A 21,699-nucleotide genomic window follows, 5' to 3' on the forward strand; every position below is an offset into this window, starting at 1 on the left:
ATGACTGGCAACAACAACCCTGGGTTTCAGGCAGAATATTTCCAAGCAATTCATGAAGTAGAGGTGTGAGAGGCTGAGCTTAAGATCTTTTGCATGCAAAGCATTTGCTCTGGCACAGAACCCCTGAGAGAGAGCGCCATTGCCAGTCAAATTAGTCAATACCAAGCTAGACAGACCAAGGTCTGACTTGGGACAAGTTTTCATATGTTCCAAAAGGTGCCCAACACCCAATCTGGTGACGGCAGCTCAGTAAACAAGATGCCTGGCCAGGCAATTCAGGTAGCAAAGATGGAGACTGCAGAGATCCTCACAAAACACAATTCAGCAACAGGTAGATTTTTGTTTTTTACCCGCAGAGGGAAACTGTGGGCTACAGATGGCCCCAAGAATCCTCTTTCTGAAATGGTGCTTTCTGCTCTTTCTGCTACTTAAACAAAAGCACACAGAAGCCTGGGGGTGGTGGGGCTTTCAGTGGAGGGTCCAATGCCTGGGAGCTCTAGAATTAACCCCTTTCCTTCCTGTGACATTTCCACCCCCAGAGCCCAGGCTGCGTTACAAGCGTTAGCAAAATGCCAAGAACTGCAACGATTCCTTCAAACAAAGAATGCGCTGGAAGGGTGAGTATGACTGCTTAGCAAAGTTGTATTTCCTGAAGCTGCACTGGGAGATATCAAGAATTACAGAATTGGGGACTGTTAAGAGTTGGAAGGGATGGTGGGACCTTGGAGGTCGTCTAGTCCACCTCACTGCTCAGTGGAGGAAACTGTTACATCAGAGAGAGAGAGGGGGGGACTTGCTACTGTCTATCTGTCTATCTGTCTGTCTATCTATCTACCAACCATATTTTTATACCTCCTGATATGTAAATCTCTAGGCAGTGTACAAATCCCAAGATAAAAAGCACAGGTTAAAATACACAACACACTATAAAAACAATATAAAACAAATTCTTAAAATTCTTAAAATTCTAATTAAAAGCTTGTGAGAACAGGGAAGTCTTGAGGGTCTTCCTGAAAACAAACCGAGAAGGAGATGCTCTAATTTCAGCAGGGAGCATATTCCAAAGCCCTGGGGCAGCCACAGAGATAGCCCGGTCCTGAGTCGCCACCAGATGAGTTGGTAGCAACCGCAACCAGACCTCTCCAGAAGATCGCAAAAGGCGGGTGGGTGCATGACAGAGGCGGCGCTCTCTTAAATAGCAACCAGTGCAGTTCTTTCAAAACTGGTGTTATATGGTCCCTTCGTGTTGTCCCAGAGACCAATCTGGCTTCCTCATTCTGTACCAATTGTAGTTTCCAGACTACGTACAAAGGCAGCCCCATGTAGAGCACATTGTAGTAGTCAAGCCTGGCAGTTACTATCATGGCTTCCTGTCTCACAACCACTCCCAGCCTCTAAAGCTTTCTTCCTTATGCTTCCTGTTGTTTACAAAGCATTTCCTGTTCCTAAGCCTTGTAGTAAAGTTTCCTTTTGCTCTTGGCACAGCACACACAGAGAGAAGCTGCACTGTAATGTGAGCATGATATGGATGGTACCTTTCTCCTGAGCAGTTGGAATGTTCGTGAGCATTCCATATCCTCACAATAAGAGTACGAAAAGGCAAGAAAATAAACTATAAAACATAAACATTTAAAAGGGGACCTAATATGCATACATAAGCCCCCTAATGGAGCAGCAGGGAAGTAACTTGCCTAGGGAGCAAGAGATTGCCAGTTTGAATCCCTACTGGTATGTTTCTCACACTATGAGAAACACCCATATTGGGCAGCAGAGATATAGGAAGATGCTGGAAGACATCCTCTCATACTGCGCGGAAGGCAGCAATGGTCAACCACTCCTGTATTCTGCCAAAGACAACCACAGGGCTCTGTGGTCACCAGGAGTCAACACCGACTCGATGGCACAACTTTACTTTAATATGCATACATAGATGTACACAGACATATTTAGCCATGGCTGTACATAACAATGTACGGCCGCATTCACACATTAGCATGAAACTGGGGGTGACAGGGCCCCAGGTTTCAATTTCTGTATGTCTGAATGCGGGCAACTGCAGTTTGAACTGAAAATGAACCCATGGTTTCTCTCTCCAGACTCTGATTTGTACCTTCAGTTTGTAGTGAGTTCCGTTGCCTGTACCTCCAGTTTCGCGGTGTGTCTGAACGCAGCACTGCAGTCTTGTTGTCCTGCAACTGGAGTTGAGGGAGGATGCTCCTCCCTTGCTCCAGCTGCTATTGGCTGACAGGGCTGTCCTTCAATCAAGAAGGAAGCCTAGTCAGCTAGTTCCCCCACCTCTCTGCAGTCTCGCTGACTGCAGAGAGGGAGTTCATTATTATTATTATTATTATTATTATTATTATTATTATTATTAATTATTCATTCAATTTCTAATCCACCCTGCCAAAAATGCCTCAGGGCAGTTTACACAGAGAAATAATAAACAAATAAGATGGCTCCCTGTCCCCAAAGGGCTCACAATCTAAAAGAAACATAAGATAGACACCAGCAACAGTCACTGGAGGTATTGTGCTGGGGGTGGATAGGGCCAGTTACTCTCCCCCTGCTAAATAAAGAGAATCACCATGTTAAAAGGTGCTTCTTCATGACATCAGAATTCAGATGGGGAAGCATAGGGAGGGAGGAGAGGAACCACAGCTCCATTGGAACAGCAGTTCTGCATTACGTGCGAATGCGGTCCATATAACAATGCAACCAACCCATGCAGTAAGGCCCAGAAATTCCTTACCAATGTGTAAAACCATACCTTTAAACTAGAGCCTAGTGAGGTTGAAGGTAGCTCTCCCTCGCCTTGCGTTCATGGCCCCGCTCCTGCGCTGTGTTGAAGACACGCTATTTATCTTCTGTAAGTAATTGTACAGGAAGCAACTTTAAATGTAGGCTAAGAAAACAATAAGCTGTTGGGATGCCATGTTACCTGGTTGCTTGGCTGGCCCTGTGGAGTCTGGAGAAGGGCGTGGCATCCCTCCTTTGGGGCTTTCGTTCCCTTCAGGGGGCAACAGGGATGAAAAGAATCCAGGCTGGATGGATCACGGTGGGGTTGAGAGGGCAAGGAAGAGAGGTAGGTTGGGTGGGGCAGGGAGCAAGGTCAGGAAGGGGGCGGGGCTGGAAGTAGGCTTGAAGCCCTCTCAGCTCTGCACTGGGGTATTTAAAGACAAGGCAGCTGATGAGGAGGAGCTGCTTGTGAGTATGGGAGCTGGGAGTTCTCCAGGAGAGGGAACTGGCTGAATGCAGCAAGCCAGGAGGAACACTCAGGCGACAGAGTAGCCTCCTCACCTGGCTGTCCCTGAGGCTGACCTTTTTTATGTGCCTACCCAGTCATTCTGGAGATCAAGAAGGGCCAGGAGCCCACCTTCTCCCCTGGGAGTCTGACACTAACTAACAGTCTCTTATGCAGAGCAAGGGAGAACCTCTCACTTGGAATTCAAGGCAGCAAGTGAGGAGCAAACAAGGTGTGACTCCACTCCCAAGCCAATACATAGCTACATTTAAATATCGACAAGCATGTCCCATATAAAGAATTGAGACAATGTATATTGAAACATCCCAACACGGACTGACCCACCGCGGCCTTTCTGGGCAGTGCCTGTCTGTTGGGGCTGTGCTACATGTGAAAACAGGCTTGCCTCAAAGGGACCACCACCTGTTCTTGGTGGGATGCAGCAGCAAATTCTCACAAATTCCATGCAATCATAGCAAGAAGGTTCACTCCCACAGGATAAATACAAGAGGACCCTTCTGTTATGTTTCATGGGTCATCCCATGAAACTGAAGGCAAGGAAATTTAGGACTGACAAAAGGAATGAGGGCTGTGCACAGAACCGGTTCGGCGCTCCTTTTCTGGAGCGCTGAACTGGTTCAAAATGCCAGCATTCGAGCCAGTTTGAAGGTGGGGGTGGGGGTGGAGGTGGTTGCTTTAAGGTGTGGGGAGGGTGTCCTTAGCTCTCCCGCTGTGTTTCCCCCACCAGTGCTGCTGCCAAAACCACTGAAGTACCTCCTTGCTGGCCCGGTCAGTGTAATACTTTTGGTATTACGCTGACCAGGCCATCAAGAAGGTACTCAGCCATCCCCCGTCAGTGGTTTTGGCAGCAGTGCTGGTGGGGGAAACACAGCGGGGGAGGTAAGGACACCTTCCCCGTGCCTTAAAGCAACCACCCACCACCTCCTGGAAATGCACATCCCCAAAAGGAAGTATTTTTCCAAATAGCACGTAATTAATCTATGGAATTCTCTGCCATGGTGTGGCCACTAGCTTGGATGGCTTTAAAAGGGGCTTAGACAAATCCATGGAGGGCAGGTCTATCAATGGCTACTAGTCTGGTGGCTGTGGGCCACCTCCAACCTCAGAGGCATGATCCCTCTCAATACCAGTTGCAGGGGAGCAACAGCAAGAGAGAGGGCATGCCCTCAGCTTTTGCCTGCGGGCTTCTCAGAGGCATCTGGTGGGCCACTGTGTGAAACAGGATGCTGGACTAGATGGGCTTCCTTGAGCCTGATCCAGCTGGGCTGTTCTTATCTTCTTATGTTCCATGCTTTGAACAGCCCCAAGTCAGCAAACAACCAGAAGTCGGGAAAGGAGACTCTCCAGGCAGAAGACAGGAGGATCTTGGAACATCTGCAGCTTATGCAGGGATGCCCTTGGGAGCCTAATCCCACAGCTGTGGAACACTACAGGTAGTGCTATTCACCTCCCTTATCAGGGTGAAATCTGCAAAAGTGGGCTGTGACTCGGGGAACTTATCAAACCAATCAATCATTGACTTACATTATATTGCTCAATATTTATATATGGCCTTCAACCATAGTGGTTTTTGAAGCAGTTCATGATAATAAACACAAATTATAGGTGGCTGATATTGCCCCAACAGTGACAGATTCCAGGAAGTGTATCTGAGTTCTTGAGAAGGTATTTTCTGACTAGGGCTATCCTGTTGGTCTTAAGCGCTCTGTCATCAGACTTGAATTTGAAACACGCTTTCGGAGGATGTAGCTATAAAGTCCTGCAGAAGTGGCCATGGTGTGTGGGGAGGAAGAGATACAAAGCTCCTCCGTGGAGTTACTGGGGCATTGGACACCCTGAGTGTGTCCACATCATCATCATCATCATCATCATTAGCTATCCCACTCTTCCTTCAGGAATCTCAGGGGTACAAAATCCGCTCCTCCCCCTTTTATCCTCACAACAACTCTGCGAGGCAGGTTATGCTGAGAGATAGTGACAGCCCCAGATTGCTTAGTGAACTTCATGGCTGAATGGGGATTTGAACCTGGGTCTCCCCACTCTAAATCAGACACTCACTAGGGAAGCACACGGAATGGATTTTGTATTTTGTTTCGAGCTCAAAATGAAATGCAAAATGCTCAAAATGTTTCATCCAAACACTTGAAACAGTTGACATGTTTTGAGTCCATTTTGTGTGTTTCGAGAGTTTCAGCCATTGGGAACAATGGAGAAATCGAAACACCCATGGGTTCCCCATGGGTAGCTCCTAGGGACACCAAAGCAGGTTGGGTGGTAGGGCATGATGGGTACCACCTACTACCCAACCCACAAAAAAATTGGTAAGTGGGCAATTTTTTTAACCTTTTCCCCAAACCACCATAGGATCCTATAGGGAAAATTGCCACCAATGTAAAAGCACATGCATTTAAAAATACCCTCTTAACTGGCCCTCTGTCTCTCTCCACTAGGCTAGCAGGCCGAGGCCACACCACCATTCTCCTCTCCTCTCTGCTGCAGTTTCTGTCTTTCCTCTCCTGATGTATCATTCCTTTTCAAGAGGTGCTGTCACACTGTAAGGGCTCCCTGCCTCCCAGGCCATTCAATACATTTGAAACTCCCTCCTTTGTCTCTCCCTACCTTCCCTCAGCCAATGGGGGCACAGTTGCCCATGTCAACACTTGGTTTGAATCATAACAAGCCAACTAAGAAGCAAGGAGATGGCAAGCCTATCAGAAGCCAGTGCCAGAAAACCAATCAGCATGGGGAAAACAGCCCTCAAAAATGGTGCTTGAAACACTCGAAATGATTCAAGTTCGAAATGGGGTTGTTTTGTTTCAAGCTCGAAACAGGCCCTTTATTTTAAGGGCATTTCATTTCAGGCTCTAAACACTCAAAACGGCCCATTTCGAGGTCAAATCGGCCCATTTCGAGCTCGAATCATTTTGCACATCCCTAACTCTAACCACTACATTTGTTCTTTATATCATAGCTTTCTCAAAGTCCATAAACTCCATCATTCAAAGACTCCTCCAGCCAGGTCAGCACAGTACCTGGGTTTGGTTTTATTCCATTGCATTAGCTTACAAGCTGAATAATGCTCCTCCTTCTCTAGGTGCCTTAATCCAGCCCTTCTTCTTTTGCAGGACAAAACTGGAGCAATGCTGCAATGCTTCCTTCTGGCTACTAGTAACCAAGGAAAACACCCCAGTAGGATCGCACCTCATCTCCAATGTGAACAAAAACTGGAAACAGTCAGTGAAAGCTGAGCTGGTGGATCTCCTGCCAGAAGTGGGTGGGAAAGTGTCTCCCCGTTTTTGCTTGTTGATTCTTTGCCAAGTCTTATTTTTGCTGGAGAGGGATGGAACTAGACAGCAAAGCAGCAAGAGGTGGGGTAAGAGCTAAGACGCAGTATGTAGCACACCTGCTGTGCATGCAGAAGGTCTTGGATTCAATCCCTAGACAACAGGGCAGTTCACGTGGTCAGTAACTGGAGAGGAGAAGCCTGCTACCCAGTTTTGGGAGTTGTGTGCACCCAGCAGCTGAAAGAGGGATGAGGAAAAGCCCTCCATCATAGGCACAGCCTCATAGGCAATCATAGGCACAGCCTCCAACCTTGCTCAACCTCCTCCTACCTTGCTTGTAGAATTCTCACAACGGCCAATCCAGAGCAAGCACAACTCCCAAATTAGGGGAGGAGGCTCCTCCTCCTATTCCTAGTCATGAGAACAAGGTGAGTATAGACAGATAGATTAAACTGCACAGTAATTGAAATGGAGTCTGCATTGTTAGCAGGAAGGTTTATCTATGTATTCAATATTATTTATTTATTTATTTATTTATTTATTTATTTACAGTGTCAGACAGGTGTGATTGACTGGTTTGTTTTATCCAGACATTGAGTTCTTCCCAAGGACCTGGGATGGCTGAGTTTTATTGTCAATGTTGTTGCTGTTGTTATAGATATCGTCGCAGAATATAGGCTGTTCCCAGTAAAGTTGCCTTTTGTAACTGGCTGATGGTGATTTCTGTGGCCCCTATGGTGTTGAGGTGCTCTTCAAGGTCTTTTGGAACTGCACCCAGGGCGCCAATTACCACTGGGATTATATCTATCTATCTATCTATCTATCTATCTATCTATCTATCTATCTATCTATCTATTCGATTTCTATACTGCCCTTGTAAAAATGGCTCAGGGCGGGTTACTCAGAGAAATAATAAATATATAAGATGGCTCCCTGTCCCCAAAGGGCTCTCAATCTAAAAAGAAACATGAGATAGACACCAGCAACAGCCACTGGAGGTCCTGTGCTGGGGGGTGGATAGGGCTAGTTACTCTCCCCCCTGCTCAATAAAGAGAATCGCCACATTAAAAGGTGCCTCTTTGCCAAGTTTGCAGGGGTACATTATAACAATGACAACCACCACAGATATTTATATACTGCTTTTAACACAAGTGCCCAAAGCGGTTTACACAGAGACCTAATAAATAAATGAAATGGATCCCTGTCCCCAAAGCTGCCACCACCATGGAGATAGGGAAGGCCTGCTCAACTCACCCCCACACACCCCAGACCCCAGCCACGCATATGGTGCGGCTAGAATGCTTGGAGTTTTCGGTGCCGTGGTTTGGCACTGCAGAGTAGCGTCGGGGTGTGGTGTGGGAGGAGGCCCCCCTGGGATTTTGGAGCCCCCCTCGGACCTTGGAGGTGATGTGGTTAAAAAAACCAGGTTAACTTATTTTAAATTTTTAAACTTTTAATTTTAACTCACAGTGATGGTGGTGCTCTGAAACCCTTCAAGTCCGGGCACCAAAATTACCTAGTAGGTGTGCCCCTGGAGGTAGGAAGGAAAACCCTTGTACTCAGATCAAGCTGCCCACCTCCAATTTTGTTTTTAACTCACAGACTATCAGAAAACGGAAGCTCGCACAGCTCCTGAACTTGGATCGGACTCTTCTCCTACCCAAGTTCTGATTGTGTGAACTGCCCTAATGTATAATATTTTTTTGCATGTAACAATAAAAATGAAATGCCAATATTTCTTTTGTAACAATAAAAATGAAATGCCAATATTTCTTTTGTAACAATAAAAATGAAATGCCAATATTTCTTTTGTAACAATAAAAATGAAATGTCAATATTTCTTTTGTAACAATAAAAATGAAATGTCAATATTCTAGTGTTATGTTTATGCGCTCTCTCTCTCTCTCTCGCTCTCTCTCTCTCTCTCTCTCTCTCTCAGAGATCACCCTTTTCAGATACTCGGTATGGTCGCTGTGCAGTGGTGGGAAGCGGTGGAATCCTACGAAACAGTGGCTGCGGATGGGAGATCGACCAAGCAGATCTAATCGTGAGGTAACTCTTTTTGTTACTCTTTTAACTCTTCACCATTTGTGTGGTGAAGCTGACCGGGGCTGCAAGGAGGCATGCTGCAGCCTCACACACCTGCTTTTTGCGAGGGCGGCAGTGGGGGGGAAGTGGCGGGTGGGGGCTGGCAGGTAGGCAGCACCTCCCCTGCCCCTTAAAGAAACCCCCTGCTCTCCGAACTAGCTCGAATGCTGGTGGACAGAACCGGTTCGACGCTCCTAGAATGGAGCGTCGAATGGTTCCGTGCATAGCCCTCGGGTCTCGCCCCCTTTCAAAATAGACCCTTGCACGTTTGGACAGGGCAATGGAGCCAGAGGTGGGGGGGGGGGGAGGAAGGTTTCTTGCAGCCTTCTCTCTTCTCCTCATGCTTCTTGCCAGCTTTGCAAGGGATGTGAGGAGAGATGCAACCTGCAAAGCTGACAAGGCTCCGATTGATCCTGAAGAGCTGATCTGATCTTGGTGATGGGCAGCGTTTTGCCATCCTGCTTGCGCTCCAATAGTTGGCCGCCTGAGGAGATTGCCTCACCTTGCCTCAAGAAAGGGTCACCTCGGCAGGAAGGAGCGACACATACCACAGATCAATCCAATCTGTTGTGGTTAGTTCTCCCCCAGTGGGAAAAGAACATATAGATAACAGCAGATACTGATGCTGACTGTTTGTGTCCCTCCCCCCCATCCAGGTTCAATATGCCTCCCATGAACTTCTCTGAAGATGTGGGAACCAAGACAAGCCTGGTCACCATAAACCCCAGTGTCCTTGATTTAAGGTACGAGCACAAGGAAAACGTGTAGCTTCTGCTGGCCCTGCCCTTCTAAGTAGAAGGGGGTTGTAAAACCCCTGCTAACTGAGCAAAGAGGCACATTTCAAAGTGGCAATTCTCTTATATTTAGCAAGGGGAGAGCTAGTCTTGTGGTAGCAAGCATGACTTGTCCCCTTAGCTAAGCAGGGTCCACCCTGGTTGCATATGAATGGGAGACTAGAAGAGTGAGCACTGGAAGAGATTCCCCTCAGGGTATGAAGCCGCTCTGGGAAGAGCAGAAAGTTTCAAGTTCCCTCCCTGGCAGCATCTCCAAGATAGGGCTGAGAGAGATTCCTGCCTGCAACTTTGGAGAAGCCACTGCCAGTTTGTGAAGACAATACTGAGCTAGATAGACCAATGGTCTGACTCAGTATATGGCAGCTTCCTATGTTCCTGTGAGAGCTACTGGCCCTCTCCAACCCCAGCACAGCATCCCTCCAGTGGCTGTTCTTGGTGTTTGCCTTATATTTCTTTTTTAGATTGTGAGCCCTTTTGGAACAGGGAACCGTCTCATTTATTTGTTCCTTATTTTTCTATGTTAACCACTTTGGAATTTTTGTTGGAAAGTGGTATAGAAAATAATGGTAGTATTAGTAGTAATAGTGCTGGTCGGGTGCCTTCTGATGGGCTTGTTTGGGTCAGTTTCATAACCATGACTTCTGCTTACTTTAGAAATGGAGAAATGCAGGCACCTGGACCAACTTATCAATAATTCCATGCAGCTGAACAGGGCTGTCTCTAGCATCTGCAGAGCCTGTGGTGAAAATAGCTTGTGGGGCACCCATGATGAATCAATGGGTTTGTTCTCACGACTGACAGCTGGGTGGGAGGGCTGGCCAGCCAGGCTCCAAGCCCTGTGTGTGCTTCTGGTATTTATATACCACATTTCAACAAAAGTCCCCCAAACAATTTACATAGATAGATAGATAGATAGGCAGGCTCCCTGTCCCCAAAGGGCTCACAATCTTTAACATAAGATAGATGCCAGCAACAGCCACTAGAGGGTTGCTGTGCTGGGGACGGATACGGCCAGTTGCTCTCCCCCAGCTTTCCCTCCATCCTCGATACAGCACTGGGAACACGATGTGGGTTGGCCACCAGTACCCTACCCAGATCATGGCTAGACCAGGATCACTTTCCCCTTCCTCCTACCTCAATTTTTGCCGACATGTGACCATTCCTTGGGAATGGTCCATCCCTCCATTTCTCAGGAGCATGCACAGGGCTTGGAGCCTGGCTGGACGCTTCTCCTACTGATCTGTTGGTTATGAGAACCAGCCCGATATTGTTCTGGCCCATTTAAAGATTTTGAGAGGCCCGGGGGCAGAATGTTACTTTGAGACCCAGCCCCCTCCCCACTTTATTCTGTCTGGCTGACATACTGTGCAATGTTACGCACGTGGTGGAATATTACATTTGCACTGTAGCAAAACGATGGTGCAGCTGGGGCTGGCCGGCAGTGGGGCTTAGACCTAATGCTGCCCTGTCACACCACTCCATTTGCACCATTTTTTGCACTTGCACAACTGCGCCAACTTCATGTGCCACTGCATGCGCAGTGTTGCGCAAGTGTCAGCCACTGCATCCTGTGTCAGTGTAATAACCCTAGATTCTGAAATAACTCTTGATCCCGATTCGATTTAATTTTTTGTTTTGCTTTGAATGAAAAGGATCGATCAGATCACTTCAAATACGGAATCATGCCTTGGACAGGGCTCTCCATGTGTGAGGCCTGGGGAAATTGCCCCCCTCCCACCCTGCCCTCCTTAAGAAGACCTGGGTGCTGCCAGAACTAGAAGAGTCTCTGTAGAAGAGTTGTTGTGCTACAGTGTGAAGCTCCCTAGGTGTAGGGTTCTGAGTGACTGCCTGTCAGAAAGCTAAGCCATGGACAGCAGTCCCTAGGGGGTGCAAGTCCAAAAGCCTGGACTGGGACAGCCAGAGATGCATAAAGGATCAAGCAGAGCAGATGATCAGGAGCCAGAGTTTGGGAACACACTGAGGGTCAAAGCCAAGTGGTCACCAGTAGCCAGAGGAGCAGACAGGAGTCAGGAACAAGCTGAGGGTCAAGCCAGGTGAGCAGTCAGGGGCCAGAGGGTCAGGCAGGTCATCTGAAGTCCAAAACAAGCCAAGGGTCAAATCAATCGCACGGGATTGCTACTGAAACAAGTGCATTAGATCAGGAAAACCTCAGGCAGGATGTTTCTTATGCTTCCTGCTGCAGGGAAAGGCCAAGGAATGATTCCTTTGGGCAGGGCTTCTCCATGGCTTCAGTGGCCTAGGGGGTCTGCTGCAATATAATGAGGGCAGCAACACAGGTCCTCAGAGCAGACAGCAGGTGGCACTGTCCCTGTAGCCCCCCTTCAGACAACCCTGTCGCTGAAAAACAGGCACATATAGCTGTCCTTCCCTCCCCACGGTACCTGCTCACAGAAAATACCCAGAATTCATAGGGGCAGTCAGACCATGCAATGGATCCCTTCCTCCCTTGAGAGTAATTGCTTGGCCCTCCAGTTTCCAGGCTAGTTTCTTCACTGTTCTTATCAGAAACAGAAATTTTGGCTAGTAGGCATGAAATACAAGATGTCCAGTGGGGCAGGTGGGCAGGGGAGAAGCATTATGGCATCAAGTCACGGGTGTTATCCTGACTGCCAGTGGAAATCCTTGGGACAAGCGGAGGTTCCAAAGTTGTGGGGAGTGACACTTAGCTGGAGCCTGTCTGCCATCAGAGCAGCTGGTAAGGTTGGGTCGACATTGCAGGACCATGGATAGCTCCAAGCGGACAATATGCTTTCAGCAATAGCCCTGTTCATGCATTCAGCCAGAATCTTGGGTAAAGGGAGAACAGTAGGGAGGCAGAAGAGTCATCCCAACTGCACTGATATGCTTTGTGGCCAGCCTTCCATTCAGAGGCAAGTGCTAAATGTGTGTCAACATTGCTGCATTATATCGAATCAGCCCATTGGTCCATTTAGCTCAGGATTGGCTACACAGACTGGCAGTGAGTTCTCCAAGGTTGCAGGCAGGAGTCTCTCTCAGTCCTATCTTGGAGATGCCAGGAAGGGAACTTGGAACCTTTTGCATGTGAGCATACGGGTGCTCTTCACAGAGCAGCACCATCCCCTAAGGGGAATATCTTACAGTGCTCACACATGTTGTCTCCCATTCAAATGCAAACCAGGATTGATCTTGCTTAGCAAAGGAGACAATTTATGCTTGCAACCACAAGACTATCTCTGCTCCCATAAACCAGCTCTCCTGCCATGCCTCCCAACGTGGATTCCCCCACCAAAGAGAGATGAGGTAGACAGCTTAGCTTATGAGATAGTGTGACAAGACCCTGCAACTCAGGTCCTGTGCAATTCTCTAGGACCTCCCCACCCCCACCAGGGGAAATGGGGGGCCCAGATCGAGCACTTCCACCACAACCAGGGGTCTGACTTGGAGGTCTGACTTCATCCTTGGACTTGGAGGAGTCCCTTGAGGACCTGCTAGCCCAAGTAGAGATGTTGGAGCCAGTGCGTACAACACAAGAAAAGGCCCCTTTCTCTATGGCCTGGCCTTCCAGGGTTTTTAATTAGTTTTAATTGTTTTATTGCTATAACCTGCTTTTCAGGGTTTTTTTTTTAATTGTTCTGACTGTTTAATTGTTTTTTATGATGTTTTGATTGTTAATTGATGTTTCATATTGTTTATATTTCTGTTTTAACTGTTATTGGTTTTAATGTTTTTATTTTTAATTGTAAACCACCCTAAGCCATTTCAGAAGGGCAGTATAAAAATTGAATGAATGAATGAATGAATGAATAAAAAAATAATAATAAAATAATAAAATAATAATAGAGCCTTCCCCAGGGAAGGAGCAAGGCTAATCTACTCTGCTTGAGTAGCAGCCATATAAAGTGGCAGTCCACTCCAAGCACCTGCTGGAGCAACATCTCTCTTGCCTTGATGTGCCTAGCTCTTTATTTGTCTGCTCTCCAAGGTCCTGAATGCCAGCTTCCCTGAGAATTGCCTGAGGTCTCTGTAGCTCCTGGAACACTGCTTTGGCAGAGAGCCCAGCTCAGTCATGGGCCCCTGCCTGGAACAAGAAAATAAGTGAAGAAACTCTCCGTGGGTTCAGCCTTTATCTTTGCAGAAAAGTGTTTAATGTAGGTAGAGCAAGTGGGTGTAACCACAGAGTGGAGGAGCACCATTAGCCACTTCTCCTCTATTGGAGCTCAGGCTGCACCCAACTAAGTCCTTATATACTCTTTCTGGAGTATATACAGTACCACTCCCAGTCTCTACTTCCTCTCTGAGGAGTAGAAGACTTTAACAACAACAACAACAAATAATTATATACCGCTTTTCAACAAAAGTTTCCAAAGCGGTTTACATGGAGAAATAATAAATAAATAAGACAGCTCCCTGTCCCCAAATGGCTCACAATCTAAAAAGAAACATAAGCTAGAGAGACACCAGCAACAGTACTGGAGGGATGCTGCACTGAGGATGCATAAGCCCAGCTATTCCTGTATTAAGGCTACCCAGCTCCCAGTTGCAATGGGATGTCTTCTGAATGTGGTCCACGTGCCCTTTTTGCTCTCCCCTCCTGCAGATATACAAGACTGTCAGGCCGGCGGAAGCCTTTTGCGGATGCTGTGAGTGCCTACCGAGGAGCCTTCTTCGTCATTCCAGCTTTCTCCATTCCTGGCCACGCCAACATGTCCTACCGTGCTCTTTACACCATGCAGGACTTCGGTCTTGTGGGACAGGTGACCTTCCTCAACCCACGTTACTTGGATACGCTGAGCAATTACTGGAAGGATCAGAATCTGCGGCCCAACCGGCTCTCATCTGGCTTCGTGTTTGTCAGCGTGGCTCTGGAGCTCTGCCAACACATCACGCTCTACGGCTTCTGGCCTTTCCAGCACGACTTGGACAACCAGCCCATCCTTCACCACTACTATGACAACAGGTTGCCCAAACCTGTCCATGCCATGCCGAGCGAGTTCTCACATTACCTGGCTATGTACGCCCAGGGTGCGCTACATTTACGACTTGGCAAGTGTCAGCAAGAGGAGGAGGACATGGCTTGAACCACGGCCAAGGAGGCCAAGCCATGGGTTCAGGTTGCAATGCCCAGCAGAGCCTGAAGGTGGAGCCACAGAGATAGCATGGGCAAGTGCTTTGAGGAGGCCCTTCCGCAAGGATTGCGTTGTGAGAACAATCCCCTTCTAGAAGAATATGAATACGACGAATATTGATATACCACTTTTCAGCAAAAGTTCCCCAAGTGCTTTACATAGATACAAACAAACAAACAAATAAATTGACTCCATATCCCCAGAGGGCTCACAATCTAAAAAAGAAACATCAAACAGTCACCAGCACCAGCCACTGGAGGGATGCTGTGCTGGGGCTGGATAGGGCCAGTTGCTCTCCTCCTGCTAAATACAAGAAAATCACCACCTTTTAAAAGGTGCCTCTTTGCTCAGTTCGCAGGGGAGAGCAACTGACCCTATCCAGTTAGCACATGCCTTTTATATTTCTAGAATCTTGGATGAAGAATGGAAGCCCTCCTAAGGAGAGACACAGTCAGGGCCAGTATAAGATTTCCAGGCACTTGGCGGGGTGGGGGAGTGCCAAAGGCCACCTCCTCCCACTTTCCTGACGGTGTACCAGTTGGGCTGCAGCTACGTCTTCTTCTCTCCCTTGACTTGAAAAGGAAGTGGGGAATGAGCTGGAAGAGGAAGTGGGGAGGAGAGGAGAGGAGAGTGGTAGGCTAGAGTGTCTCCCGGACTCTAAGCATCATAATATTTGTAGGCTGCTTCACAGGATCATTATTAGGGTGGGGGACTCAAGTTCAGGAGCTGTGCATGCTCCCGCTTTTTCCTATCATCTGTGAATAAAACTCAAGGTAGAAGGGGAAGGAAGTGATAGTCTGCTAAGCAACATTGTGTGGGGGGGGTGGCTCTGTCCTACCCAGCAGGTGTACCCAGCTCTTTAACGGGTTCATCCTATGAAACTGATTGCCAGGAAATCTAGGACCAACAAATGGAAGTACTTTTTCACACAACGCATAATTGACTTGTTGAATTCTATGCCACAAGATGTGGTGACAGCCAACAACCTGGATGGCTTTAAGAGGGGTTTGGATAACTTCATGGAGGAGAGGTCTATCATCAGCTACTAGTCGGAGGGCTATAGGCCACCTCCAGCCTCAAAGGCAGGATGCCTCTGAATACCAGTTGCAGGGGAGTAACAGCAGGAGAGAGGACCTGCCCTCAACTCCTGCCTGTAGGCTTCCAGCGGCATCTGGTGGGCCACTGTGTGAAACAGGATGCTGGACTAGATGGGCTTCCTTGAGCCTGATCCAGCAAGGCTGTTCTTATGTTCTTAAAGGCCGAAAAGCCATCCAACCCAAAACGGGAGGGCACACAGCTCCTGAACTTGGGTAGGATACGTCTCCTACCCTAATAATGATCGTGAGAACAACCCATCTTTGTATATCTGTTTACATTTTGAGTTGAATGCAATCTAGGATGATAGTTCTCTGAGAAAATATGGCAGTCTTCATTCTGCCCTCTTCTCTAGAGCAGGGGTTCCCAACCAGGGTTCTTGCAGATAGTGCTGAACTACAACTCACAGCATCCCCAGGAACCACTTATTTATTTATTATCCCCAGCTACAATTTACAGTCGTAGTTCAGCAACATCTGGAGGAACCCTGGTTGGGAACCACTGCTCTAGACTGTTCCCACCTTTCCTGCCTGCCTCGCCTTGGGAAAATAGGGTAACAAAGCCAAGTAGCAAACAGCAGCTCAGATGACAGCAAATGACTGATGAAACACTTTTATTATTTGCTCAGCCTTTTACCACCAACTTAATAACAGTTTCCCAAACAGATTTCATCATTTACAACTAGGCTTGAGGTGAAAATGCCCCCGAAATATCCTCTGAAAATTATCAGGGGAAGAAAATGAAGGGGGAAATTCTGAGCAATTTCTATCAAGCTTCCTGATATTCTCCAAAATCCTCATTAGGGCCTTTTTCCTTCAATACTGCAGCTGGCTGTATCATTTCTGGAAATGATATTATCTCCAGAAATGCCCCCACCCCCCATCATTCAGGGGGAGAAAATGAAGAAAAAACAACGCAGTCAGCCCCCATTGAGAAACAAATGATAAAGAAAGAAACAAGAAGTTCTGGTAAATCTGATCTGCCTACTTGCCTTTCCCTATAATTTTATTTGATAATGACCACCTTCCACTTCATGCACTTTTTGATGTGAAACACCAAATGCCATATGCAGAGTACATTAAAACAGTATAGCAATAGCAATAGCAATATAGCAATAACATTTATATACCGCTCTATAGCTGGAGCTCTCTAAGCGGTTTACAATGATTTAGCATATTGCTTTTCTGGGTACTCATTTTACCGACCTCGGAAGGATGGAAGGCTGAGTCAACCTTGAGCCCCTTGGTCAGGATCGAACTTGTAACCTTCTGGTTACAGGGCGGCAGTTTTACCACTGCGCCACCAGGGGCTCTTATAGTTGCCAGAGCCTCATTTCTAAGAACAGGGTGCACAACACTAGGGAGCCAGTGTGGTGTAGTGGTTAGAGTGCTGGACTAGGACCGAGGAGACACGAGTTCAAATCCCCATTCAGCCATGAGACTAGCTGGGTGACTCTGGGCCAGTCACTTCTCTCTCAGCCTAACGTACTTCACAGGGTGGTTGTGAGGAGAAACTTCAGTATGTAGTACACCGCTCTGGGCTCCTTGGAGGAAGAGTGGCATATAAAATGTAAATAATAATAATAGTAATAATAATAATAATAGGTGGAGGATGGCAATGAGAGACTGATGTCATTATACAACATGACATTGGAATGTCCCTATGGAGCACAACAATTGCACTCAATTTGATCCAAATTGGTGCAGGCCTTGCAACATTGTTGGATGGGAGCACACACATAGCCATTATCTTGAAATGGGTTCTGGAATTCATTTATGGGACATCAAGCTCTAATGTCCTCTATAATCTAAATATGTAGGCCAAGTTTGGTGCACATTGGTCTGGTGGTTCAAACGTTAGCCCATTTCCACCCCCAAACTTTGCATGTTCGCACTCTATCTTAACTGGCTGAAATTCAGAAATAAATGTCATTCAGGACTATCTCCCTTAACTGCATTTTATTATAATAAAGGAATTGAAAATGAAGCTTTTCTGGGTAATATTCAATTATGGCATGAATACAGGCTGATTACACTTAAAAGTCTAATCCAGAATGGAAATATGAGATCTTATACTGAAATCATTCGAACTATGGGTCAAAAAAGGGATTCCTGGGTTTCACTATTTGCAGATTAGATATGCCCTGCAAAAATTAATTTGGAATCACAGCCTCCTATGTGAGTTAACCCAGTTTGAATTATTGACTCTTGGAGAATTAAAAAAGGGTCAGCTAGGTATTATTTGTAAGCTCTCCATTTATATCAGTTAGATATATTAGTTAGATGCAAAAAAGAATGCTTATTAAACAAAATGGGAAACTGATTTAGGGATGGCTGTTTCTGATGATATGTGGTTATGGTTTGGGAATATTCCTAGGTACATGTTGAATGTAAATTTAAAAGAGAGGTTTTATGAACTGTTGTTACGTTGGTCCTTAACACCACATAGATTGAGTGCTATATATCTGGCATGTTGGAATATTTGCTGGAGCAGTCTTGTTAGCATATATTTTAGAAATACCAGACATAGGGATTTCCTGGAGGCAAGTTATTATCAGCATTGAGGAAATCACTGGGCACCATTTATCTTCAGATCCCTTGCCTTGACTATTTTAGTTTGTTATATTAAGGGAAGAACAGGAATTAATTATCCATTTATTAACCTTGGTGTTGTGTACAGCCAGTGTGGTGGTGTGGTTAGAGTGTTGGACTAGGACCGGGGACCTGAGTTCAAATCCCCATTCAGCCATGAAACTCACTGGGTAACTCTGGGCCAGACATATATCTCTCAGCCTAACCTACCTCACAGGGCTGTTGTGATGAAAAACGTACCCATGTATAATGCTCTGGGCTCCTTGAAGAAACAGCAGGATAGAAATGTAAAATAAATAAATAAATAACCACTGCCAGATTGGTAATTGCAGTAATTTTTGCAAAAATTAATTTTTTTTTTTGCAAAAAAATTGCAGTAATTGCAAAAAGACTGATGGTTTCAACATGGCAAGAGTAGTTAATGAAGGTATGGGATTTAGCCAGTATGGTAAAATTAACAAATTATATTAGGACAAGAGAGGGAAGGCAGTAGAAAGATAGATTTGTTCAAAAATGGTCCCTTTTTATTAGCCTAAAGGAAAGTGATCACCTGTGTGTGTGTGTGTGTGTGTGTGTGTGTGTTTGTGTTCATCCATATGTGTGTCCCCTGTCCCCCCACAATCAACTTCACAGTGCCTGGACCAATATCAACCAAATTGGGTACAGTTGTAGGGATATATAGGGACACCTCAATGGCATAGTTTGCAATGATGTCATCCACCCCAATTCAAGATGGTGGGCACGTGAAGGTTTTAGGCACAACTGGGCTAACTTGTGAACTGCCTAACCGATTTGGACCAAATTTAGTCCAGTTGTAGGGATAGTAAAAAGAAAGTAGGCAGATTCCTTCTTACCAGAACTTGTTCATTATTGGAATAATAAAGTTCAGGATAATACACAACCATTTATGTTGCCTGGAGTAATTTAAGATGAGATTTGTTGCAATGTAAACGTGTGTTTTTATTTAAACTTATGTCATATGACTTTTTCTTTCCCTTTTGGTTTAATATAACATATATGTTTAAATTTCCTTTTATTCTCTTTCTCCATTTCCTTTAAATTGATATGCTCAAATTCATATTACAAAGACTGGGATTAGACATTGTAATTAATATTTCTGGATTTTTATTTTTTATTTGTGTATTTAAAAATAAAAACATGTTTTTGAAAAAAATATCTGCTGTTGAGGTGTCCCTATGTGGTACTTCAACTGTACCAAATTTGGTCCAAATCAGTCTGGGCATTGCAAAGTTGTTGGGGACACCCACACCCACACACATTCCCCCCTGCCCAACCTCACACACACACTGTCATGATCAAGCTTGATCAGTCTGAAAAGAGTTCAGGGGATGAGTCTGAGACTGAGGTAACCCTCCAGTTGACTCCACTTGGAGGAGATGACCCCCCGTCCCCAGAGCTCCTCCCCACCAGTAAAGGGCTCGACAATTCTCTGGAGGATCACACCAGGGAGCAAGGTAAACCAGGAAGCAGAACTTTCATCCCACTTCTGTTTCTGTTTCTCTATCTCCCTCTGCTTTCTGATTTGTGTGCTATAAAAATAGCATAAGATTTTTTGAGTCTGTACAAAAGTGTACATAATATTCATAAACACCTAATTTATCTGTCCATGTTACCTGATATGGGGTGAAACAACACAAAAGGTTCCTCTAGGAGGAGCCTTCCTTTTGGATATTGGATTATCAGTTATTGCTTGTTTCTGGCCTTTCATCTGAGCTTTAGCAAATACAGCTGCACTGTGTTTATAAATACAGCGTCTCTCCCAGGCAGGGCCTGTCTGCTGAAACTCTGACTCTCTGATTAACAACTGGGAGCATCTAATCAGGCAAGCAGGTAAATATGACTTGTAGCATTAGCTCCTAGGGTTATTTTTCATAGGTGCAACATTCTTAGGAGCACTTCACTATGCTTAAAACCATTGCAAAACTCCATGGGACAGAATTCTGGGAAGCAACAGGAAGATGTGTGGTGTAGTGGTTAGAGTGTTGGACTGGGACCAGGGACATCGGAGTTCAAATCCCCACTCAGACATGAAATTCACTGGGTGACTCTGGGCCAGTCCCTTATCTCTCAGCCTAGCTTAACTCACAGGATTGTTCGAGGGATAAACAACCACTCTGGGCTCAATAGAGGAAGAGTGAGATATAAATGTACTAAATAAACAAATAAATAAACTCACTCTGGGGCTTAGTTGGTTTGGCCATTAACAACCATTAACTGGCCACAGCTCAATGGCTTTTACACAGTGCCATTATGGCCCAGCTCCTGATACACTGTCCTGTCCCTCACCTGTACCTACCTGCCATTTCTCTCTTCTTCCAGAAACTTAGGATCAACACACGTGTAGGCTCAAACTTTGAACCAGTCACTTTTTTTGTGTGTGGCTTGCCCTACCTCAAAAAGTTGTTATCAGGATAGAAGGGGTATTCCATGTACATAGCCCAACTCCTTGGAGGAAGGCTGAATACAAATGTGAGTAATAATTATTCATGTTGTTGTCTTTGCTTAGAGGGTCAAGAGCCGAGTTCAAATGTCTACTCAGCAAGCTCTCTGGGTGACCTTGGATCAGAAACTCTCTCAGGCTAGCCTACCCATTGTGAAGAATAAAGAAAGGGAGAGGAGAGGGGGAGAGGACCCTGTGCACCACTTTGAGATCCTTGGAGATCGGGCGGGATAAAACAGAAAGTTATTCCTTTAAAAAAAGGAATATTCCTTATAAAAATCTTCCTTATATTATATTCCTTATAAAAAAGGAATAAATTTCCTTTTTTTAAAAATCCCACCCTGTTCAGGGTGTAGCTGTCCAATGCACAGTGACAGACGATATCTTGAGGATTTGGGAAAGAGGAAAAAGGAGTTTTGGCCACTGGAGGGCCCGAATGTAGACAGAGCCTCATTTCTGCCAGGACTGACGAAACCACCTTCTCTCTGTTGGGAATTTTCTGTGGTAAGAGAATCCCTTTTTAATTATAGCAGAGTGCACAGAGGCACAACACAGTGAAATTTACTTAGGCATGCGTGTATGCTGAGAGTAAAGTAACTTGGAGCCAATTCATAGTTTCAAATCAATATATAAGGCATTTATTAAGGAACTCCATTCTAGATAGGAAAGTGAGGAGTTAGGATCTCTAATCTATCTGTCTAGCTGGATGCAGATGGATTCTGCATCTTCTCTGCACACATGGTGCAGAGAGAGGAGCTTGCCATGTTGCAAGGTAGAAGGACAGATAGGGAAGAGAAGGAGGAAGTTAATCCCTAAGAGTACCAATCCACATTTCAAAAGGGATAGTGTCAGAGCAGTAGAGAAGCGATGACCAATGTCTTGACCCTCTAGCCCTCTGACTCACTCGTCTGTCCTTCACTGTCTGAGACAAGAGACAGCGCAAAGTCCTTAACTTACAACACTCTCTACCACCTCTTCAGTGCAGCTTCCACATTCCCTACAGCTTCCTTTCAGAC

At 45.9% G+C, this 21,699-nt stretch overlaps 1 protein-coding gene across 1 annotated transcript; it reads left to right on the forward strand.

Moving 5' to 3' along the window:
- Positions 1-483: 483 nt before the first annotated feature.
- On the forward strand, positions 484-14,488 carry LOC128329720 (alpha-2,8-sialyltransferase 8F-like). Its single transcript, XM_053261334.1, has 6 exons — positions 484-617; positions 4,564-4,695; positions 6,388-6,532; positions 8,486-8,598; positions 9,291-9,377; positions 14,008-14,488. Exons 1-6 carry the CDS (start codon positions 484-486, stop codon positions 14,486-14,488), a joined length of 1,092 nt encoding a protein of 363 aa, XP_053117309.1.
- The last annotated feature ends 7,211 nt before the right edge of the window (positions 14,489-21,699 follow it).

Source organism: Hemicordylus capensis, chromosome 6, assembly GCF_027244095.1.
Source record: "Hemicordylus capensis ecotype Gifberg chromosome 6, rHemCap1.1.pri, whole genome shotgun sequence".
Lineage (NCBI taxonomy): Eukaryota > Metazoa > Chordata > Lepidosauria > Squamata > Cordylidae > Hemicordylus > Hemicordylus capensis.

Excerpts from the sequence above, each read along its gene's own strand:
- LOC128329720 (XM_053261334.1), top strand. The coding sequence starts at position 484 with ATGCCTGGGAGCTCTAGAATTAACCCCTTTCCTTCCTGTGACATTTCC. Across the intron at positions 4,696-6,387 it reads ACAGCTGTGGAACACTACAG|GACAAAACTGGAGCAATGCT; the intron begins GTAGTGCTATTC and ends CTTCTTTTGCAG. Across the intron at positions 9,378-14,007 it reads CCCAGTGTCCTTGATTTAAG|ATATACAAGACTGTCAGGCC; the intron begins GTACGAGCACAA and ends CCCCTCCTGCAG.